The sequence below is a fragment of the Coregonus clupeaformis genome, chromosome 24 (genome assembly GCF_020615455.1).
Source record: "Coregonus clupeaformis isolate EN_2021a chromosome 24, ASM2061545v1, whole genome shotgun sequence".
Lineage (NCBI taxonomy): Eukaryota > Metazoa > Chordata > Actinopteri > Salmoniformes > Salmonidae > Coregonus > Coregonus clupeaformis.
In genome coordinates, this window is record NC_059215.1 from 60,119,394 (window position 1) to 60,140,855 (window position 21,462).

Genomic DNA, 21,462 nt, shown 5'->3' on the forward strand with positions numbered 1-21,462 from the left:
TCCTTTTGTCATGGGTGGAGAGAATATTCTGCAGTTTTACAGCCAATTTCCTGCAATTCTACACATTCCTGCAATTCTACACAGTTTTAATATGATAACTGATGATCAATGGGCCCCACCCCGGTTGGTAATTCGACTATGCTTGCTACAAGTTTAGATAGCGATAGATAGAGGCCCTGCATATAACTATCCCGTTAGAAACATTGGTGCAGACATCCTCTTGAATATAGTAGATTAGCATTTTCATTTCATATAACCTTTAATTATACAGGTTATTCACATTGAGATACAATCTCCTTTATGAGTATATATCACTTCAATGTGTCTTCTAGACCCTATTTCTAAACTAGTCTGGTGCATGGAATACAAATAACTATGCCAGAGGGGAGATCTGAGACAGTGAGACAGCATGAAATAGATACAAGCTGAGCTAGGCAAAACAGACACGTTTCATAATAGGATTCTACCAAAAACATGAGACAACTAACAGTCAGTGTGTGATTCAGCCTTTATTCAGAGTATTTACATAAATGAGGAGAAAAGAGAGGGGGGTGGAGAGGAGAGGTGAGGGTCATGTTTGTTTATCCGGCCAGCTTCTTCAGCAAGTGTCCATACAGCGTGTCTCCCACCAGCTCTCTCACGGCCTCCGTGTCCTCGGCATCTGTCAGAGACACAAATGATGGCCATGACCCTTGATCTTTGATCAGATACTGATCATATGACCTGTCTGTCCTCTGGCGGTATGGGAGCCTTCTGATCTAAAGGTTACAGGTTCGAATCCCTCTGAGGGAGCTGGGACTGCTCTGTATTCAACTCTGTCTTTAGTGGGGTTGAGTCAGAGTGGGTTATGAAATGTAGATGAGAGCACTGTTTTAGATGAATAATAAATCACAGCTGAGCCAATGCAGGAGCTCCCTGCTGCTCTGTGAAGCTCTTCTACCTGCATTCACTTACATTTACATTTTACATTTTAGTCAAACACTCTTATCCAGAGCGACTTACAGGAGCAATTAGGGTTAAGTGCCTTGCTTAAGGGCACAGACAGATTTTTCACCTAGGCGGACTTAGACTGGGGAGTTTAGAATGCATGACAATGGTTGCTTAGTGAAGGTAATGCAGAAACAGTGTGACATCATCATGCAGAAGCAGGATGGCATGCATTACGGATGGCCCATTCACATAGCTGGCCCCTTAATGAAAATGCATTAGGGCAGAATGTTAAATCAATCAAGAGATGCACACAGGTAGTATGTAGTAGCTGCATGTCCTCGCTTTCTTGTTGAGGGTACAACTTTATAAGTGTTGTTAAAACACATATTTACATAGTAATGACATACTGCAGACAGGTACACAGGTTCACTTAACATAAATGTTTTAGTTTGCAACAGTAAAACACCTGGGAGTGGAGGTACAATGTAAACTATACCATCTGCATGGCAACGCCGCTGAGAAGACACTCAGTCTATTCATTTACTGCTGAAATAAACACAAGCAGAGAGAGATAAAAGTCCCCACAGGTATAACAAATATGCCTCTCTCCTGCATTCTCACACAATGTGAAGTCAGAGAAAAGAAGCTTCTAGATAAACAACATAAAACACACCATAGCTACATTTACTTTACCCCCTTCCTTGTTATTAAGCAATGACTCATATATAAAATCTCAGTTCTGTCGACAGAGTCAGAGAAGGGGGATGTGTTTGGTTGTTATTTGTGATGGGTGGGTGAAGATGTGTACCATTGTGTGTGGAACTCAGACTTGGTGACAGGCGACAGCTACACACACACAGGCAGCGCTATCTATCAGCAATAAGCTGATGTCACACTGCTAGCTGGGTTTAGCCATAATGACCTCCCTCTCTCTAGCTACAGTAGATCTCGTCTGTCGCTCTTTTTCTCTCTCTAACATCTCCCTCTCTTTGAGCCTCTCCCTCACTCCCTCTCTCTTCCAAACCCTATATTGCCCTCTCCCCCTCTCTTTCTTCCCCACTAACATCACTATCTCTCTCTATCTCTCTCTCCCTACCCCTTTCCCCTCCCCTCCCTCGCTCTCTCCCAACCCCCTCTCTCTCGCTCTCTCTACCTCCTTTCCCTCCTCTCTCTCTCTCTCTCGCTCTCTCCCAACCCCCCTCTCTCTCTCCCTCCTCAGCCCTCGGTCTCCATGACCACTATGTGTCTCATGATGAGTTAGGTAACAGTTCTCTGAAATCGCAAAGAGGAGCACCAACACACCCAGAGGCTCAATTATTAACACATGCTGCAGGAACAGGAAGCTCCGTTCCGGCCATTATTATGAGCCGTTCTCCCCTCAGCAGCCTCCACTGGTGTCAGGTACAGTGGGGAAAAAAAGTATTTAGTCAGCCACCAATTGTGCAAGTTCTCCCACTTAAAAGATGAGAGAGGCCTGTAATTTTCATCATAGGTACACGTCAACTATGACAGACAAATTGAGGAATAAAAATCCAGAAATTCATATTGTAGGATTTTTAATGAATTTATTTGCAAATTATGGTGGAAAATAAGTATTTGGTCACCTACAAACAAGCAAGATTTCTGGCTCTCACAGAACTGTAACTTCTTCTTTAAGAGGCTCCTCTGTCCTCCACTCGTTACCTGTATTAATGGCACCTGTTTGAACTTGTTATCAGTATAAAAGACACCTGTCCACAACCTCAAACAGTCACACTCCAAACTCCACTATGGCCAACACCAAAGAGCTGTCAAAGGACACCTGAAACAAAATTGTAGACCTGCACCAGGCTGGGAAGACTGAATCTGCAATAGGTAAGCAGCTTGGTTTGAAGAAATCAACTGTGGGAGCAATTATTAGGAAATGGAAGACATACAAGACCACTGATAATCTCCCCTCGATCTGGGGCTCCACGCAAGATCTCACCCCCGTGGGGTCAAAATGATCACAAGAACGGTGAGCAAAATCCCAGAACCACACGGGGGGACCTAGTGAATGACCTGCAGAGAGCTGGGACCAAAGTAACAAAGCCTACCATCAGTAACACACTACGCCGCCAGGGACTCAAATCCTGTAGTGCAAGACGTGTCCCCCTGCTTAAGCCAGTACATGTCCAGGCCCGTCTGAAGTTTGCTAGAGTGCATTTAGATGATCCAGAAGAGGATTGGGAGAATGTCAGATTAAACCAAAATATAACTTTTTGGTAAAAACTCAACTCGTCGTGTTTGGAGGACAAAGAATGCTGAGTTGCATCCAAAGAACACCATACCTACTGTAAAGCATGGGGGTGGAAACATCATGCTTTGGGGCTGTTTTTCTGCAAAGGGACCAGGACGACTGATCCGTGTAAAGGGAAAGAATGAATGGGGCCATGTATCGTGAGATTTTGAGTGAAAACCTCCTTCCATCAGCAAGGGCATTGAAGATGAAACGTGGCTGGGTCTTTCAGCATGACAATGATCCCAAACACACCGCCCGGGCAACGAAGGAGTGGCTTCGTAAGAAGCATTTCAAGGTCCTGGAGTGGCCCAGCCAGTCTCCAGATCTCAACCCCATAGAAAATCTTTGGAGGGAGTTGAAAGTCTGTGTTGCCCAGCGACAGCCCCAAAACATCACTGCTCTAGAGGAGATCTGCATGGAGGAATGGGCCAAAATACCAGCAACAGTGTGTGAAAACCTTGTGAAGACTTACAGAAAACGTTTGACCTGTGTCATTGCCAACAAAGGGTATATAACAAAGTATTGAGAAACTTTTTTATTGACCAAATACTTATTTTCCACCATAATTTGCAAATAAATTAATTAAAAATCCTACAATGTGATTTTCTGGAAATATTTTTCTCATTTTGTCTGTCATAGTTGACGTGTACCTATGATGAAAATTACAGGCCTCTCTCATCTTTTTAAGTGGGAGAACTTGCACAATTGGTGGCTGACTAAATACTTTTTTTCCCCACTGTAGCTGGACCATCTGTCACTCTGTGAGCACAGCAGCTACTGGCTCCTACAGAGAGGGCCATGCAGAGCAGCAGAGTATAGTACACATGCACACTCACACAGTACATGCATATGCAACACAAACATAAACAGACAGGAAGCTAGCTACTGTATTATGTAGTGCAGTCTATGTCATTCATTAGTGGGACAGGCCAGGGACAGATGGAGATGGTGCTCATGGAGCGGAAAGCTAAGCATGAATAGACTCGACAGCATGTAGTCCTAAAAACGGAAATGAGTTACCTCTGGTTCGTTTCTATGGGAGAAATGAATGAGGAAAGAATGGGGTTTTGGGATAAACGCCGAAAATAAGGTCTGAGGTTAACACAGGCTTAGAAGTTCCTATACGTTTTGTTCTATGAGATAGTATCAGTAAATCATTCATTTACTCATTCATTAATTCATTAGTCAGTTAACATGACCTTCATGAATTACGAAACCTTTAATGTGCTTTACATGCTTTTTTAAATTACATAAATGCTTCAGAATTCACAAAAAGTGACGTTAGCTGATGAAGATTATTTCATAGAACAAAACGTATAAGATCTCTTAAGCCTGTGTTGACCACTGACTTTATTTTCTGCGTTTATCCAAAAACCCTACAAAAACTCCTTTCATTTGTCAATAGGCTTTGCCCAACTAACCATGGCAGAGTGCCTACATAAAGACACCATTACTATTGCTCTCTATTCACAATATATACGTATAATATATATCCACAGTCTGTCCTGTGTATTTCCACCCACATCCTATAATGAGCAGCTGTGTGATGGATTCTCTGTATGTGTCCCTCAGTGCGTGTGTGCGTGCGAGGGTGTGTGTGTGTGTGCGTGCGCATGATTGTGTGTGTGCGTGTGTGATGTGTTTGTGAATCTGGGCATCCCTTTGACAGTGTTTCTAGCCTGCTGAGAGAGAATTCCCCTGGGATAGAGAGAGGGAAGAAGAGAGAGGCAGAGAGAGAGAGAGAGAGATGAAGAGAGAGTGGTCCCCTGGATTACAGCCCCTGCCTCTAGAAATACTCCAGTCACGCATCAGAACAACAGTCTGCTGGCAGGGACAGGCTTTACATACATTTGGACGAGTTGAGTTAGAGTACATGAATACAGAACTGTAGATGCACTGTTTATGTGTCAGGTAGCATTAGCTGAGTTAATGGGGAACTAAACAAAATGGTGGACAGGCAAACCCAGGAGCTTTCTACCTGGTGCTGCTGTCTAATTCAATTACATTTAAGATCATTTTTGTATTTCGACCTACTTAGTCCACCTGTTGGCTCTCCCTAGTAATGAGCCTGGGGATGAGGTTAGACCTACTTCATTTTTTCTTGATATGGTTTGAGTGCGAGTAGCTTTTAGGTTTACATTGTTGTTTAACTCCAACTCACCCACTCCCAGTTGCTCCAGCAGGGCCTTGAACTCTGGCCTCTCCTCCAGGACCCTAAGGAGGTGGGTGGGCTCCATGCGCTCCAGCTCCACTCTCCAGTAAACATAAATCTTGTGGTTGAAGCTGACGTACACCAGACAGGGGCTGTTCTTGCCATCCTTACAGGTGTACTGACCTGTTAAACACCAAAATGTAAGGCAGACAACCACAGGGAAGAAGGCCATTTTGAATGGACATAAGCAAATATTCCATGACTAGGGGCCTGAGTTTTCACTAATCACATGTCCTAATCAGGAAAAACTCCAGGCCCTAGTCATTACAGTAAAATATACATTCAGTGACAATAGGAGATGCTTTGAAATGGGATTGTTCAAATCAAATAAATAAAATCAGATGTTATTTGTTACAGGCGCCAAATATAATAGGTGCAGACCTTACCATGAAATGCTTACTTACAAGCCCTTAACCAACGATGCAGTTTTTAGTGGACACTGGCCTATAATAACGCGTGTTTCTCAAGCAATGCCAAAAGTGGTGAGGCTGAGCTAATGCACTCCAATGACCACAGAGACAAAGCATGGATGACCCCTGAGCGTGTGTTGTTCACACACTGACTCTGATAGCACTGTAGAATGCAGGCAGTGTGCTTGAAGATTAAGTCCTGTCTGTAGCTCCAACATGGCCTCATCGTTACACATTCTGCATTTATTCCTTGTGTTATTATTCTTTATTTTGTATTCTCTGCGCTGTTGGAAAGCGCCCGTAAGTAAGCATTTCACTGTTACTCTACACCTGTTGTTTACGAAGCATTTGACAATTTTTTTGGGGGGGGGATTTGATTATCTTGCCCATTTCTTTAATCCTCGTATTAGATAACAATATGATCTCGCTCTGCTCTCAGAGAGGCACTGGGGCTCGTGCAGAAATTGGAGAGACAGCATTTGTCAGAGAGCAAGATAGACGGAGATCGAGACGATGAAGCTTGTTTATGTGAGCCTGAAGTCCAATAGTGCCATCTAATGGTGACATGAGCTGGAAACTGTACTAATACTGTCTATATCATTTGCTTAGTCATCACGTAAATCAGGTGTACATAGGTGAGGGATCTGACAGGAATGAGTGGTTCAGAATGAGATCTCACCTGCACAGAAAGCATTGACGTTCTCGTCAAACTGGAACCGCACCACCATGCGGTTGTGGTCGATGATGTAGGTCTGACCATCCCAGGCACACGCCACCACCTCCTCTCTGCCGTCGCCCTGAAGACAGAGGCACAGTCACAATGTCAAAAACCACACGGGCACAGACAGTCACTATAAAAACGTATATTGTTTTTGTTAACTCACTGTGACGTCCAGCTTCTGCAGAGCAAAGAGCTGGTGATCCACCTGCACTGACCACTTCAACTGCTCTGAACTGTCCATCAGTTTCAGTGTGCCTGGAACAGAAAAACACACAATTCACATACTAAAAATGACTAACATTTTATGCTTAATATTGTTAATGGCATCAAGAGTATTGTTTAAACTGAATATAATACAACAGTCTGAGAAAAAACACAGAACTTAAACAACCCAAGACCTGCAGATCACTGGTTCTCACAGGGTTAAGGAAAACATTAAAGCCATAGAAATGGAATGAATTATTTTTATGGTTATAGCAGCACTCTGAGTGATGGACACCAGCAAAGTCATCTAAATGTCTCCATCCCTGAGTTCGAAGCAAGGAAATAGGGCAAAATTGAAGGTAACCTTTATTCAAAACCATTTCTGTCTCTCAATCTCTCCTGCAAACACCAACAAGCTTTGAATCGAAATCCAAATACTTGGAAAAATCGTCTTCAATTTAAACTGCAACATCATACGTCACCTGTTTTTCCAACCTTAAATGTAGAATTGTTTAAATAAAATGGCTGAAATATGATGTGGTTACATTTCACTATTCCCTCAGCAAAATTCCTCAAACGTTGATCCTAATTAGGTCACACAGGCATGTCAAGCCCTCTCTTGGAGCATCATTATTAGCGTATCTGTGACTGGCCCAGACTCTCTAGTAAGATAATCCTATTGGTTCCCCTCTTCTTTAAATATTGATAGTCTTTCCAGGAGCTCACAGGGCCCTCAGCCTGCTCAGCCTGCTCAACCACAACAAACCAGTCTCCTCTGGTAACACAGACCCACAACACCTCCCTCCCTTCTACATGCCTTTCCTAGTTCTGAGTGACCTTGTTAAAAACTTTAATTGGTGAGAGAGTAAGAATGGTCTTCCTTTTCACCTTAAGGGGGCAGCGGAGCAGGCTAGGCAGCTCTGTGAGCTGGCAGATACACTGCCTGTCAGACATGTTCAGGTTCTATAAGGAGGATTAATATACAGGGTCATTGCTTTTGAGATAAACAGATCAGCCAGGTATCTCCACAACCACAAGTCATATAAACCTTGGATCTGCTCATCATCACTATGAAAAACTCACATAACAGCAGAGTGGAAGTACCTCTTTTTTTTTTGCTGAGCCCAGTGAGGTTATGATTTTTGGTATTTTATTAGGATCCCCATTAGCTGTTGCAAAAGCAGCAGCTACTCTTCCTGGGGTCCACACAAAACATGAAACATGACATAATACAGAACATTAATAGACAACAGCTCAAGGACAGAACTACATAAATGTAAAAAATGTCGCTCATTATTTTAGAAGATAATTGACTGCCGTGTTGTTAACATGTCCTATCTGAACACATCCTCATTAGGATTCCGTTATGAGACGGACTGAGTACAAAAGGTCAGTGGTGTAATTAGTGAATGACGCAGCGGTGCTCTTCTGAACAACTTAACTAAGACACTTACCATCTAGAGTGCAGAGGGCAAACAGGCCGCATTTAGAAGAGTCTCCTTTGGAGCCTCTGCTTATGCTCCCGATGAGATGAGTGGAGACGTTCTTGTTGTGGATCCGACCAGTGGTCAGATGCAGAATGACGTCTCTGGCGGGACCCTCGCTGTGAAAGACACATTACAAACACAGGACGATACCAACATCAACTGGCACAGCTTATCTATCATTAGACAGCCAAAGCTCTGTTACAAGTCTACTACTGTGTACTGTATGTATCAATATATGTAATAGGTCATCTGCATGTCCAGTGGTCCGTACCTGCCAGGAGTGGGTGGGGCCTCCTCCCCAGGCCCCGCCTCAGAGAAGCCCTGTTGTGTCCATGTGCACAGCAGGATAGCATAGCCACAGCCAGGCTGGGACACCATCAGTTCAGGAAGACCCTCGGGGTCAGGGTTCACTGACAGGCTGTCCACCTGTCACAGGAGGAAATCATGGATTAGAAATAGTAGAGTGTACACTGTACAGGATGTGAAATCATCCAGTGTTTTGTGTGGTTTATATGTAGAGCCAGAGGGGTATCATACGAAGCAGGTTTGAGGAGTTAGTGAGTTAACTTTGGTCAACTCTGAGTTCAACTCGGGATAACCGGTCATAAGAAAGTGGATCACCTTTTAGCCAGGTCAATTTCTATGGCAACGAATCCTTCAGAAGGAACCTGCTACAGGGCAGGCTAACTCACGGATAACTCCACTTACCCTGAATAAAATGACTGAGCCACGAGTTGAGGACCAATTAATGTAAATCAGATTCCTTCCCTCTTGCAAAGATTGTGTGTTACAAAATAGTAATGTTAAAATATATCATATTACACATTTAGTAATGATAGAATGCATTTTAAACTTCACGCTATGTAACACTTTTGTATGACTTAATAAATAACAAATATAAATCGGAGTGGGAAAAAAGCTGCTTGTGCATTGATAAGCACACCAAAGACGGTATTAACGATAAGTTAGAAATTAAAGACGGCACTTCTAAAAGCCTATTTCAAACCATAGCCTGCTGAACTCGCAAAATAACTTTTCTTTCATTTTTATTTCCGAACAAATTAAAATGTGGCACTGACTCATTCTTGGATTAATGTTTCAGCATTGTCTCAATGAAGAGTTTGGCGTTCGACTAACCATGAGCAACATGCACGCGCAGTTACAAGCCTGCTAGAGTCAGTGGCAGGCGGACAAACAATATCCACCGTCGTAGTATGGACGAAGCCTGAGCTGGAATGTAAAGCTAGCTGAAGCTGGTAAGTTTTAGAAAACCCTGAGTAGATTGCTTCGTAGGATACCCCTCAGGAGTTTTTCAGTCTTTGATTGACATATTCCATGTTTGTGTATAGACCTACCTGTCCCTCCAGAAGCCACTTCTTCAGCAGGACCAGCTGTCCAGAGCCCAGGTCTGAAGAATCGGTGGGCTCCTCCCAGCGAAACACTCTCACCACACGGTCTGTGTAGCCCACTACAAGCTCACTGCGCCCATCCCCATCTGCAAAGCGTGTACACACACACACACACACACACACACACACGCACACACACACGCACACACACACGGTTGAGAATAAAGCAGTTGAAACAGAAGCAGTCAATTGCATTGAGGTTGCCTACATCTAGGACGAAATGGGTGCAGAACAGAGCGGTTACCTATGTCACTAATAAGGATGACTTTGGTGTTGGCAGGAATGTGCTGAGAGAAGCAGGGCTTCTGGTCATCAGAGAACAGCGCCTCCTGCTGGCTGGATGAATCTGACTTGGCTCCACCCACTGCAGACAGGTCAAACAGGTGAAACCATCCCTCTGCACCCACAGCAACTACAAAGTTCTGATGGATAAGTAAAGGCAGTGAATAGTTAGTGATAGCACTCATTGGATGCAAGGGGGAAATTACACACAAATATTCCTCATCTGACTCGGAGGACTATGCACAGTTTTTGCACACTCACCCTTCCTTTGTTGCAGATGTCTCCAACACCAACACAGGTGAGCTAAAAAAGAAACAAAAAAGATAACTCATTCAATATTTGTCTAAATCTGCAAAAATACCAATAGGCAGTGGTGTTCAAATTCCCTCTTTTATGCCACTACGTGTGCCGACATTTAAACTCAAAGAGGGGTGATCAAATGCCCGCTAAACAGCCACTTACCATGCCCACACATGTTCTCGTGATCCAAGGCTTGGAGTCATCATTCTTGTACACATGCAGCTTTCCACTGGTGTCACCCACGATAAGTTCATTCAGCTGTTAAAAAAGAATAACACAGTTAATGTCAAAGTTTTGGTGTCAAGGCCATGGGTACAGTCACAGTCAGGACATTCTCTTTCCATAGATATAAGACATGTTGTGATAAATATGTTGAAGGTCAAGGAACGTGATAGGAGTACTGTTATGGCATCTACTATTTCACTCTTGACCCTCTTATCGTGACTGGAGGGAATGAGTCAGAGACCCTCTAAAGCAGGAGTTGCTATTTACAGTACAGGGACTAGAAAGGCACAGCTGGACAATGAATGGGGAAGTGGAGAGTGGGTAGAGCAGTCTATGACTTCGGAAAAATTATTTATATGTTGCCACATAGGGGGAAATAACTGATTAAAAAAACAAGTTGATACATGTCATTGGTTCGCCTACAATATGTATAACTGGCCCTAGGAGGTGGATACACTAACACCGTGAGCATTGAGACTACACACATTTTTGCAAGGATTGCCAATGTCTGAAAACATGGGACCTAAGGAAAGATCCCTGAATAATTGTTTAGCTGCTGACACTTTACCGAGTCATTGTCCGCATCACCAAGACAAATTGCAAAAGGGTTCCAGTGAAATCCAAACTAACACGCTGAACATAGCTCAAGGACCGCATATCAACAGATAACAGTTTGACAGCTGAGCTGGACACAGACAGATGCAATTTGCACCATCCAAATGCAAGTTAGAGAAACGTCAAGTAGTTAGCTGTGTTAAAGCGTATATTTGCTTCTGCTTTTACATTTGGCGTGATAACTATTATTAACCATAACCATTAAAAACAACAGAAAGCTGAGCTGAACCTGTAAAACGTGCCTGTTTGTACGCTCTTCCTTAAACAAAGCACACGTGACAAAAACAGTACGGTAACTTACTTGACACAAGCTTCACGCGTTTTGTAATTTGCGATTCGTATGGTCAAGTGGATATATTTCTTGTAATCCTACATATATCGTTAGGTAATGAGAAAAAAAAAAAAATTAAACAGCCAATGTTATTTTATAAAAGAATATCTGCATTTGTATTTATGCACAAATACTGAATCCCACCTAGCTGATTATTCAATTGTTCATAATATAGCCTAATGTCACATTCACATGTAGCTTAGTAATTCCAGAATATCATATGAGTGTAAATGATAAATTATAATGTCAGTAAGATAAAAGAACAACGTGGTAGACTGCTGTGGGCATTAAACCAAAAGGTTTAAAAACTCAGTACAACTGCCATTAAGTGGTTACTAATCGGGTTGCATTTGGGTGAAGCACTGTCAATCCTCTAGAGGGTGGTGCAGTACAAGACAAAATATTTTCCTACTGTTTCACCTCATCCATACTGTCTAAGGACCCAAGGCCCTTCTGATCCATATGACCCTTTAAGTGAGGAACCCAATATATTAGGCATACATGTTTGAAAGGCCTACATTTGTTGGCATATTCTCAGAAGTGTGGAGCAATTTCAGTGCACACAACAGCATGTGGATATTTACTGCAGCAGAGCAGCTCTTTTCAGTGATCTCTCTCTCGCGCTCTCTCTCTCTCTCTCTCTCTCTCTCTCTCTCTCTGTGTGTGTGTGTGTGCCAAACAACTGGCTAGGTACTGCTATTTTTTAGACTTTATGGGCAGCCTAGCTATGTGGAGGAGAAGTTGCTTTTTGTTGCATCAAAGACCTTTGAAATGTTTGAACCCTTTATGATGTGCCGGTAATGTGATTTGTGGATTCAAATAGAGTATTTAAAATGTGTGTGTGTGTGTGTGTGTGTGTGTGTGTGTGTGTGCGTGTGTGCGTGTGTGTGTGCGTGTGTGTGTGTGTGTGTGTGTAAAGAGCAGAACAGGTAGTCACGACCCATTAAACAGCTGCACATCACTGGCCACAGACAGGATTGGATGATTGTCCACGTCGACTGTAGGGAATTTCAGATAAATATTCAGTTCAGCATCTATTCAATAGGCTAACTGCTGAGAGAAGTTGATTCAGATTGCTCAGATGCCTTGTGATGGCATGGTTCATTACCATTCACTCCAGATGTTCTTGGCAGGTCTCATGAATTAATCAAATGCATAGCACAACACTTTTCTTCAACTCAATCAGTAAAACTTCACAAAAGTAAATGTTGAAATACGTCACCAAAGGCATCAGATATATGTTTAAAGAAGCTTAATTTAAACGTCCAAAACTTTTAAAATATATGCTAGCTAGACGACACTGTACCACGCTCCACTTCAAATGTCTTATTTCAGATATGGTCTTTCATCTAAAAACTCTAGTTTAGCAAACTTGAATAGTTCATGCAGCTGAATACAGGCTATGCCCTTCAAACGTTTTTATTTAGACATATTCATTTATTGAAATTGTTAGTAAAGATAAATTAGAGTTTTGATAACCGTGATCACTGTGTTTGTATTTACCTTCTAAATGCATTCAGTGGGGGCTTTTCACTTTATTGTAAGACTGCTCTGTTGTAATACACCTGCAGAAATGATACAAAGAAGAGTCAGTGCCATGGGCGACCCCAAACGACCACAGTATATAAAAAAAAACACCACAATTTAGTTTTAACAGCTAACAAATTGAAAATTAATCCCGCATATCACATATGGGTTATTTCCCAGGACAAATGGGCCCTTATGAGTTTTATTTATGATGTCTCAGTGAACTCCAAAAGCAGAAAGACAGAGGTGTTTCAATGGAGACTCAGGCGCCCAGATGTCATATTAATTATTACACTCGGCTATGACTGGAACCCTCGAATAGAGGGAGCGCTTTGCCTGCCTCTGGAAGATCTGCAGTGGAAAAAAGTCTTTACAAAGCGCTAATTGGACTCTGGAACCGCACTGACAGGGCATGGTAGATAGGTTTCAGAAAGCCGACGATGGCGAGGGGGCTGGGGGAAACTGAATAGAACCCACGCTTCTTTTCTAAACTCTCTTGCTGTGCCAAAAAGGGGAGGAAAAAGAAAAGAAAAGTTGGTGGGGGCTGGGTTCTTCAATGCAGGCTTGATTTTGAATGCCACAGCCAACACAGAAAAATTTCACAATTTACCCCCTCCCCTCAAACACACACACACACACACACACTCATCCCCATAAGTGGAGTCGGTTGGTTTTGTTCTGAGTGAAAGACATGTTCTATTATGCTGCCTTTTAAAAGAAAACAAAATTGTCGAAATACACTGTGTCGAGTCTATACTGTAACAAAATAGGGTGTATCAAATCATACACAAAACATCCTCGAATCCTTCTTATGGCCCCTCCTCAGATTTACCCTTCCGTTCCGCCTCTCCGATGGTGATGATTAGCTCTAGCCTAATGAAAGTGGAAAATTCGCCTCTGCTGGACAAAGCTCCATTCTTCGAAAGACGAAGCATTCAAATGCGGTTGTAAAAGTGTTAACAATAAACTGTGGGTCATCCAAGACTGTGGGGTCTGCTTGTGCTTGCCAACCCGACAGTGTTCCAAACAACTTACAGTCAATGGGGTCTATAAGGTATACCTTATAGTATACTGCCCATATGGAATGCACAGACAATGCAAACAACTAAATCTTATCATCTTTGATAAGCGCCTTTAGGTCTGCCGGAGTTTGGGAGCTGCCTTTCAGCACTACTTTTCGGTCCACTTGGGAAATTGATTATCTGCATGCGTAAAAAGCTAGGATAGCCTAATAGGTTCGCTTGTATAAGCTATTTTAAAAAGTGATATATTCTAAAAAAGTTAATAAGTTGTTTGATTCACCCATAAAGAGACACGTTTTACTCATTTTACGCATAAAATGAAATTACACCTTATTTGTCTTTCTATCTATATCTTATTTGATATTCTCTCACACTGTGGCCAACTTTTATGAACCTCAGTCTCTCATTCGCCATGAAACAATTCTATATATCTAGCTAATAAGGTGAATTTCTGAACGCTCTATTTTTATGCATTTTATATGAGGAGCATATTGGAACCTTCGCGGGTAATCATGCGATCCGGTGGTAGATTCCCAAAGCAGAGTTGAATGAAAAGTAACATTCTATTACTGTTCAAAACTCTCAAGACATCTGGAAGAAGTCTGCATGCTGCAACCAGTTGTGCTTTGGCGACTGTTTGTTCAGTGGTTCAAGTGGCACGCGTCCGGCGTACGCATTGCAACAGCACAGGACCCAAGGTGAATACAACTAGCGAGAGGAGGAGGCGTGGTCAGGTCCAGCGCGTGGGGCTGCCAGTGTATAAGCCCCGCTACTAGCCTTTCTGAGGACTCAGTTCAGACTGAGGAGTGTGCGAGGCAGAAGCCCACAAGACCGCCCATTAAAGAAGGCTAAATTGAGTATTAAGCCACACGTGAACGCCACGAGCAGGACGCACTGCTACCGAACAATCCAAAGAAGAACTCTGAAATTCTCTGCAACTCTTCTTTTTTATTTTTCATTACTTGCCAATGGACATCACAGCCAAGATGGAAATAAATGTGAGCCAGCAGCAGTTCATGCCGCCCTCCTGCTTCTTTGCTGCCGCAGCGCAGAGCATCCAGCTCAGCCCAACCAGCAGCCAGGGGAGCGGCAAGTCAGCATCCAAGGTGAAGAGGCAGCGCTCATCCTCGCCGGAGCTGCTAAGGTGCAAGCGGAGGCTGAACTTTGCGGGCTTTGGGTACAGCCTGCCGCAGCAGCAGCCGCACACCGTGGCGCGGCGGAATGAGAGGGAGCGCAACAGAGTGAAACTTGTCAACAACGGCTTCGCCACTCTCCGGGAACACGTCCCCAACGGCGCAGCCAACAAGAAGATGAGCAAAGTGGAAACGTTACGGTCGGCGGTGGAGTACATTCGCGCACTACAGCAACTTTTGGATGAGCACGACGCCGTGAGCGCAGCGTTTCAGTCCGGGGTCCTGTCGCCCAACAACTACCCCAACGAGATGAACTCCATGGCAGGCTCTCCAGTGTCCTCCTACTCGTCCGATGAGGGGTCCTACGACCCTCTCAGTCCCGAGGAGCAGGAACTCCTGGACTTCACCAACTGGTTCTGAGCATCTGTAGCCTATAAGGTGAGAATGTTTTTATAATGGGCCTATCATTCATATTATACAAGTACTGTATTATGCATTGTTATAATGAATATTTGCATTATTCCGTTTTCAAGATCAATTGAAAACAACTGAACGAATGTCTTACCTCTTTTTCTTATTCGTTATTATAGGAATATGGATCAATTGAATTATGTATACTCTCAGCATGCGCTCGGGAGGGTCACAGAGGAGCTCGCGCCCTCCAGAACAAGAAGCACTGAGCTGGCGTTCTGCTCCGGACGACCCAGTCCACTTAAAGGAACGGCCTTGCAACCGGAGAAACTGCGGACATGCAGGCCAGTGTTCAGCCAAGCGCCAAAGGACTAAAAAGAAAACGGGTTCTCCATGTCTGACAGCGTGGGAATCCAACCTTCCAGTGCATTCGCCCATGAAAACAACATTTCAAAAGTGATTTTACAACAGCACACAAAACATTATTTAAAATGTTGTTCTCAAACTATGCTTAATCCAATCAAAGAACATCAACCCTTCTTTGTAAACTCCTGTGACATTTAGTTCTAAAATGCTTCCATTGTGCGGATTTTATTATATGAAATTCTATATCAAACATGTTTTTGAAATATATTAAGATATTTTTGTATGTAAAGAGATTTTTTTTAGATGTTTTCTTTTGTATATATTTATATTGATAAGTTGCTATTACCTCTTGCCTATTTTAGACATGTATAATGCTCTGCAGCTGGCTATTCTGTGTATGGTCATTGATTCATGAGGTTTCAAGAAGGGGTTTGACACTCCGACGTTTTATTTTAGCACCAATGTGTCTTATTTAATAGGAAATACATGTTATTGTACATGGAGTTCACGATGATCAAAGGTTATGCAGCTATTGTCCAAACAGAGCACAATGGCGATTCATTGTATATGTCTATACTGCCAGCTCTACACTGCCTTTACTTATATCATGTTGGTTGAAAAGAGAAAAGCCTATAACCATATTTTCTACACTCTAGTCTCATAATAAAACATTTTCTAGTATTTCCTTTTGTACCTCAAACTTTTTTACGTTTGCATTTTACATTCACTTTTAGTTACAGTGTGTTTTTGACTGGAGATGGAATGGGAGAAAGGATATAGGGGGATGAAACACAGGGGGAATTAAATATATTTCTGTTGCATTTTTTAATGGAAATGTAACCTATTTTACGCAGAGTTCCACCAACGAATTCATGCCGTATCACACATTTTACGCGCGTCTCCATGTGCGTAAAAAAACTGTCCATTCTGTAATATAAGGTATTAACATAAAAATAGAGTAATACAACAATAGTAAATTCGATTCCTCAAGAATCCAATAGGCCTGTTTCTAGCCCAAGGACACTTAATGTGTTGATAATACGTCAGAGACGTGTCAAGAATATAGGAGCGTTCATGATGCAAGTCAATTCTGTTGTGCACCAGCTCAATGCTGCCGTGCGAAAGAGAAAAATATGTAGCTACAGCCCAGCACACAAAAACCCCACTTGAAAAAGTCCCAGTTGTGACAATGACTCCGTCAGTCCATCTATGTCATCCTCTCAATGAAATCCCTTACAATAAACTCTAAAATCAACTTTAGTAAATGAAACTGTATAAATAACAGTGAATTCTATCAGTTTACTATGTTTTTGGAGCCTCTAATATATTGTGCAATTCTGTAAAACAAACAATCCATGCTTATTTGTAATTTAAACATACTTATTTCGTTGACAAACCATCAAAATTAGGATTTTGAATCATATACAACTTTAGGGTTTACGCTCTGAAAATAAAGTTAATTGCAATAACAAGAAAAAACGTAAAGCTTGAAAAGTTATTGTCGTTTAGCCTACGTGTAATTTGTTTCACCTGTGGTAAGATGCAGGTGCCTACAGGGTAAAATAAGACATTCAAACAGTTTTACAAAGAGCACACATAACATTTTACTCCATTGCACTCTGTAAAGTGCTAAGGTGCCAATATATTTGACCGCAACTGAAGGCTATATATTGAAACTTAAGCATAATCAAAGAGAAGGAAATAATTTGCAGTTGTTTAGTTATATTCATTATAAAAGTTGGCACTTTGTAGGCTTGTTTGCCTTGGTTTGTAAGATTTAATCAATGAAACAGAGACCGATTAAATATTTTAGATGAAAATATGTGTAGTTCAGGTACCTATCCATTCTCTGCGGCCAAGAAGCATCGAGTTTGACAGGTAGGGACGCGTTTGCTTCAAGGCGCGTGCCTGGTTTAATGAGTGAATGCGGTTGTATAGCGGTCGAGTGGAGACAGCGCATTGAATTGGCTGACGGCGTGTGCCTTTCCTACTGCAGCGCTCGGCTAGCACTGAACTGCATTTCTACACAATCCAATATGACCCATGGCCCTTCTAGCCATCTCTATTTAGAACAACAATCCAATATGATCCATGGCCCTTTTAGAAATCTCTATTTAGGACAACAATCTAATATGACCCATGGCCCTTTTAGCCATCTCTATTTAGAACAACAATCTAATATGACCCATGGCCCTTCTAGCCATCTCTATTTAGAACAACAATCTAATATGACCCATGGCCCTTCTAGCCATCTCTATTTAGAACAACAATCTAATATGACCCATGGCCCTTCTAGCCATCTCTATTTAGAACAACAATCCAATATGACCCATGGCTTTTCTAGTCATCTCTATTTAGAACAACAATCTAATATGAACCATGGTGCTTCTAGCCATCTCTATTTAGAACAACAATCCAATATGACCCATGGCCCTTCTAGCCATCTCTATTTAGAACAACAATCCAATATGACCCATGGCCCTTCTAGCCATCTCTATTTAGAACAACAATCCAATATGACCTATGGTCCTTCTAGCCATCTCTATTTAGAACAACAATCCAATATGACCCATGGCCCTTCTAGCCATCTCTATTTAGAACAACAATCCAATATGACCTATGGTCCTTCTAGCCATCTCTATTTAGAACAACAATCCAATATGACCCATGGCCCTTCTAGCCATCTCTATTTAGAACAACAATCTAATATGACCCATGGCCCTTCTAGCCATCTCTATTTAGAACAACAATCCAATATGACCCATGGCCCTTCTAGCCATCTCTATTTAGAACAACAATCCAATATGACCTATGGTCCTTCTAGCCATCTCTATTTAGAACAACAATCCAATATGATCCATGGCCCTTCTAGCCATCTCTATTTAGAACAACAATCCAATATGACCCATGGCCCTTCTAGCCATCTCTATTTAGAACAACAATCCAATATGACCTATGGTCCTTCTAGCCATCTCTATTTAGAACAACAATCCAATATGACCCATGGCCCTTCTAGCCATCTCTATTTAGAACAACAATCCAATATGACCTATGGTCCTTCTAGCCATCTCTATTTAGAACAACAATCCAATATGACCCATGGCCCTTCTAGCCATCTCTATTTAGAACATAAATTAAGCAAAAATGCCCCCAGTCATCAAGCTAGGTAAGAGATCATTATTAAATATGTTTAAGTGATTGATAAGACTGAACTAGATCAAAGCTAATTCAATGATCAATATTGTGTTGCACCTTTAACCAATAGCCTAACAAATTAACAACTCTTAAAAAAACAGTTGGGCTGAAGTTAAACCATTTGTTGCGTGCAAGGGGGAATATCGTCAGAGTGCCAGGTATTGTTCACCATTATTACATTTACGTCATTTAGCAGACGCTCTTATCCAGAGCGACTTACAGTTAGTGAACACATATTTTTAATATTTTTCTTTATGTCTTTATTTATTTATTTATTTTTTATACTGGCCCCCAATGGGAATCGAACCCACAACCCTGGCGTTGCAAACGCCATGCTCTATCAATTGAGCTACATCCCCGCTGGGCCAATTGTACGCCGCCCATGAGTCTCCCGGTCGCGGCCGGCTGCGATAGAGCCTGGATTCGAACCAGGATCTCTAGTGGCACAGTTAGCACTGCGATGCAGTGCCTTAGACCACTGCGCCACTCAGGAGCTATCATCTCTGAAAGGGTTATTGCACAGCAGTTATTAACTTGTGATGTTACCACAATACAACATATAATTCCTTGACACCAAGATAAATAGCATAGCTGATGTTTCATTAATGATTTATTCGGTAAAAATGTAGTCACATAAAGATATATTCTAAGGCATGGCTACTTGGCCTACATATTATTTGAAGAGAGCCTACTATTACATAAAGACTGTGCATTGTGCATAATGCACCATTATCCAACTCTCTAGGGGGACGATTACTGATTTTAAATCCATTGCTGAGACCAAGTTTTTTATAGACAGTGTGGTATCGCGTCGAATGCTGATGGGTATTGCTGTCAATCAAAGAATCCACTTAAGCTGTACCGTGTTTTAGAGGCTTTTATTAATATCACGAGGTTACAGCATAAGTTAACAGACCCGCGGAGATCTGGAGAAGCAGTCCCAAATAAATCTCAGTGCTTTCTGCCCCTCCGTCGTGTTTCCCCCAGTATATATAACCTCCCAAGATGTGGGTTGCTCCCTCTACTGTCCAATCCCCGTGTCTACACCACACTTCCTGTCTGTTGTATGTGGCGTTACACTAAAACAGGCCCTCTTGATACCAAAATCAACATTCTTTCAGTTCCACTCAAAAAAACCACTCAAAAAATCAACATTCTTTCAGTTCCACTCAAAAAAACCTTTAACACCATCATAATCTCAATACACTACAACAGGACACAATGTGTTTTTTCTGATAGTGTCAGGTTTCCTTGATATTACGAAAGGTGTCCCACAGCGTTCGAATTTGGGTCCTGTACATTTTACTAACTACACAATTAAACAATATTGGTTTGTCTGTCAAAAATTGTAACCTTCACTTGTATGCGGGCATACTGCTGTGTATTCTGTTGACGAGGCTCTATCTGATCTTCAGTCTGCCTTCATTGATTTACAGAAAACCTTTATTGACCTCAAACTAGTATTGCAGTATACGTTTTCTAGAGCACATGTACTTTAGATTGTGCCCATGTTGATTGTGTCCCTGCTTACAAATATCTGGGCATCTGGATAGATGATGGGCTGTCTTTTAAAAAGCGTATTGATGATTTAGTGAAGAAGTTGAGAATAAAAATGGGCTTCTTCTATAGAAATAAGTCCTGCCTCTCGCTTAATAGTAGAAAGCAGAAAATTCAATCAATGTTCCTACGGTTCCTAGACTATGGTGACATCATCTATATGAACGCAGCTGCCACTTCATTAACGCCATTAAATGCAGTTTACCATAGCGCACTTCGTTTTATTACTGGTGACAGGTTCAGTACACATCACTCCATTCTTTACCAGAAAGTAGGCTGGCCCTCTTTGAAGTTACATACAGTGCATTCTGAAAGTATTCAGACCCCTTGACTTTTATCACATGTTGTTACGTTACAGCCTTATTCTAAAATGGATTAAAAAATAAATAAATCCCTCATCAATCTACACACAATACCCCATAGAGACAAAGCAAAAACAGGTTTTTAGAAATTGTTGCACATTTATTACAAATTAAAAACGGAAATATCACATTTACATAAGTATTCAGACCCTTTACTTAGTACTTTGTTGAAGCACCTTTGGCAGCGATTACAGCATCGAGTCTTCTTGAGTATGACTCTACAAGCTTGGCACACCTGTATTTTAGGAGTTTCTCCCATTCATCTCTGCAGATCCTCTCAAGCTCTGTCAGGTTGGATGGGGAGCGTCGCTGCACAGCTATTTTCAGGTCTCTCCAGAGATGTTAGATCGGGTTCAAGTCCGGGTTCTGGCTGGGCCACTCAAGGACATTCAGAGACTTGTGCCGAAGCCACTCCTGCATTGTCTTGGCTGTGTGCTTAGGGTCGTTGTCCTGTTGGAAGGTGAACCTTCGCCCCAGTCTGATGTCTTGAGTGCTCTGGAGCA

General features: G+C 42.1%; 2 protein-coding genes across 2 annotated transcripts; one reads left to right on the forward strand and one right to left on the reverse strand.

Moving 5' to 3' along the window:
* Nucleotides 1-492: 492 nt before the first annotated feature.
* LOC121579004 (KICSTOR complex protein ITFG2) lies at nt 493-11,320 on the reverse strand. Its single transcript, XM_045206910.1, is given in 12 exon segments — nt 493-661; nt 5,352-5,525; nt 6,492-6,609; nt 6,697-6,788; nt 8,192-8,340; nt 8,496-8,650; nt 9,580-9,719; nt 9,878-10,055; nt 10,177-10,218; nt 10,378-10,473; nt 11,009-11,049; nt 11,052-11,320. Coding segments are annotated over 12 exon segments (1,311 nt in total). The 5' UTR covers nt 11,098-11,320; the 3' UTR covers nt 493-581.
* A 3,421-nt stretch (nt 11,321-14,741) lies between these two features.
* Nucleotides 14,742-16,501, forward strand: ascl1a (achaete-scute family bHLH transcription factor 1a). Its single transcript, XM_041895152.2, has 2 exons — nt 14,742-15,506; nt 15,659-16,501. The coding sequence occupies exon 1, from the start codon at nt 14,904-14,906 to the stop codon at nt 15,486-15,488; it is 585 nt and encodes a 194-aa protein (XP_041751086.1). The 5' UTR covers nt 14,742-14,903; the 3' UTR covers nt 15,489-15,506; nt 15,659-16,501.
* Nucleotides 16,502-21,462: the final 4,961 nt, after the last annotated feature.

Coding starts and splice junctions, on each gene's coding strand:
- ascl1a (XM_041895152.2), top strand. CDS start 14,904: ATGGACATCACAGCCAAGATGGAAATAAATGTGAGCCAGCAGCAGTTC.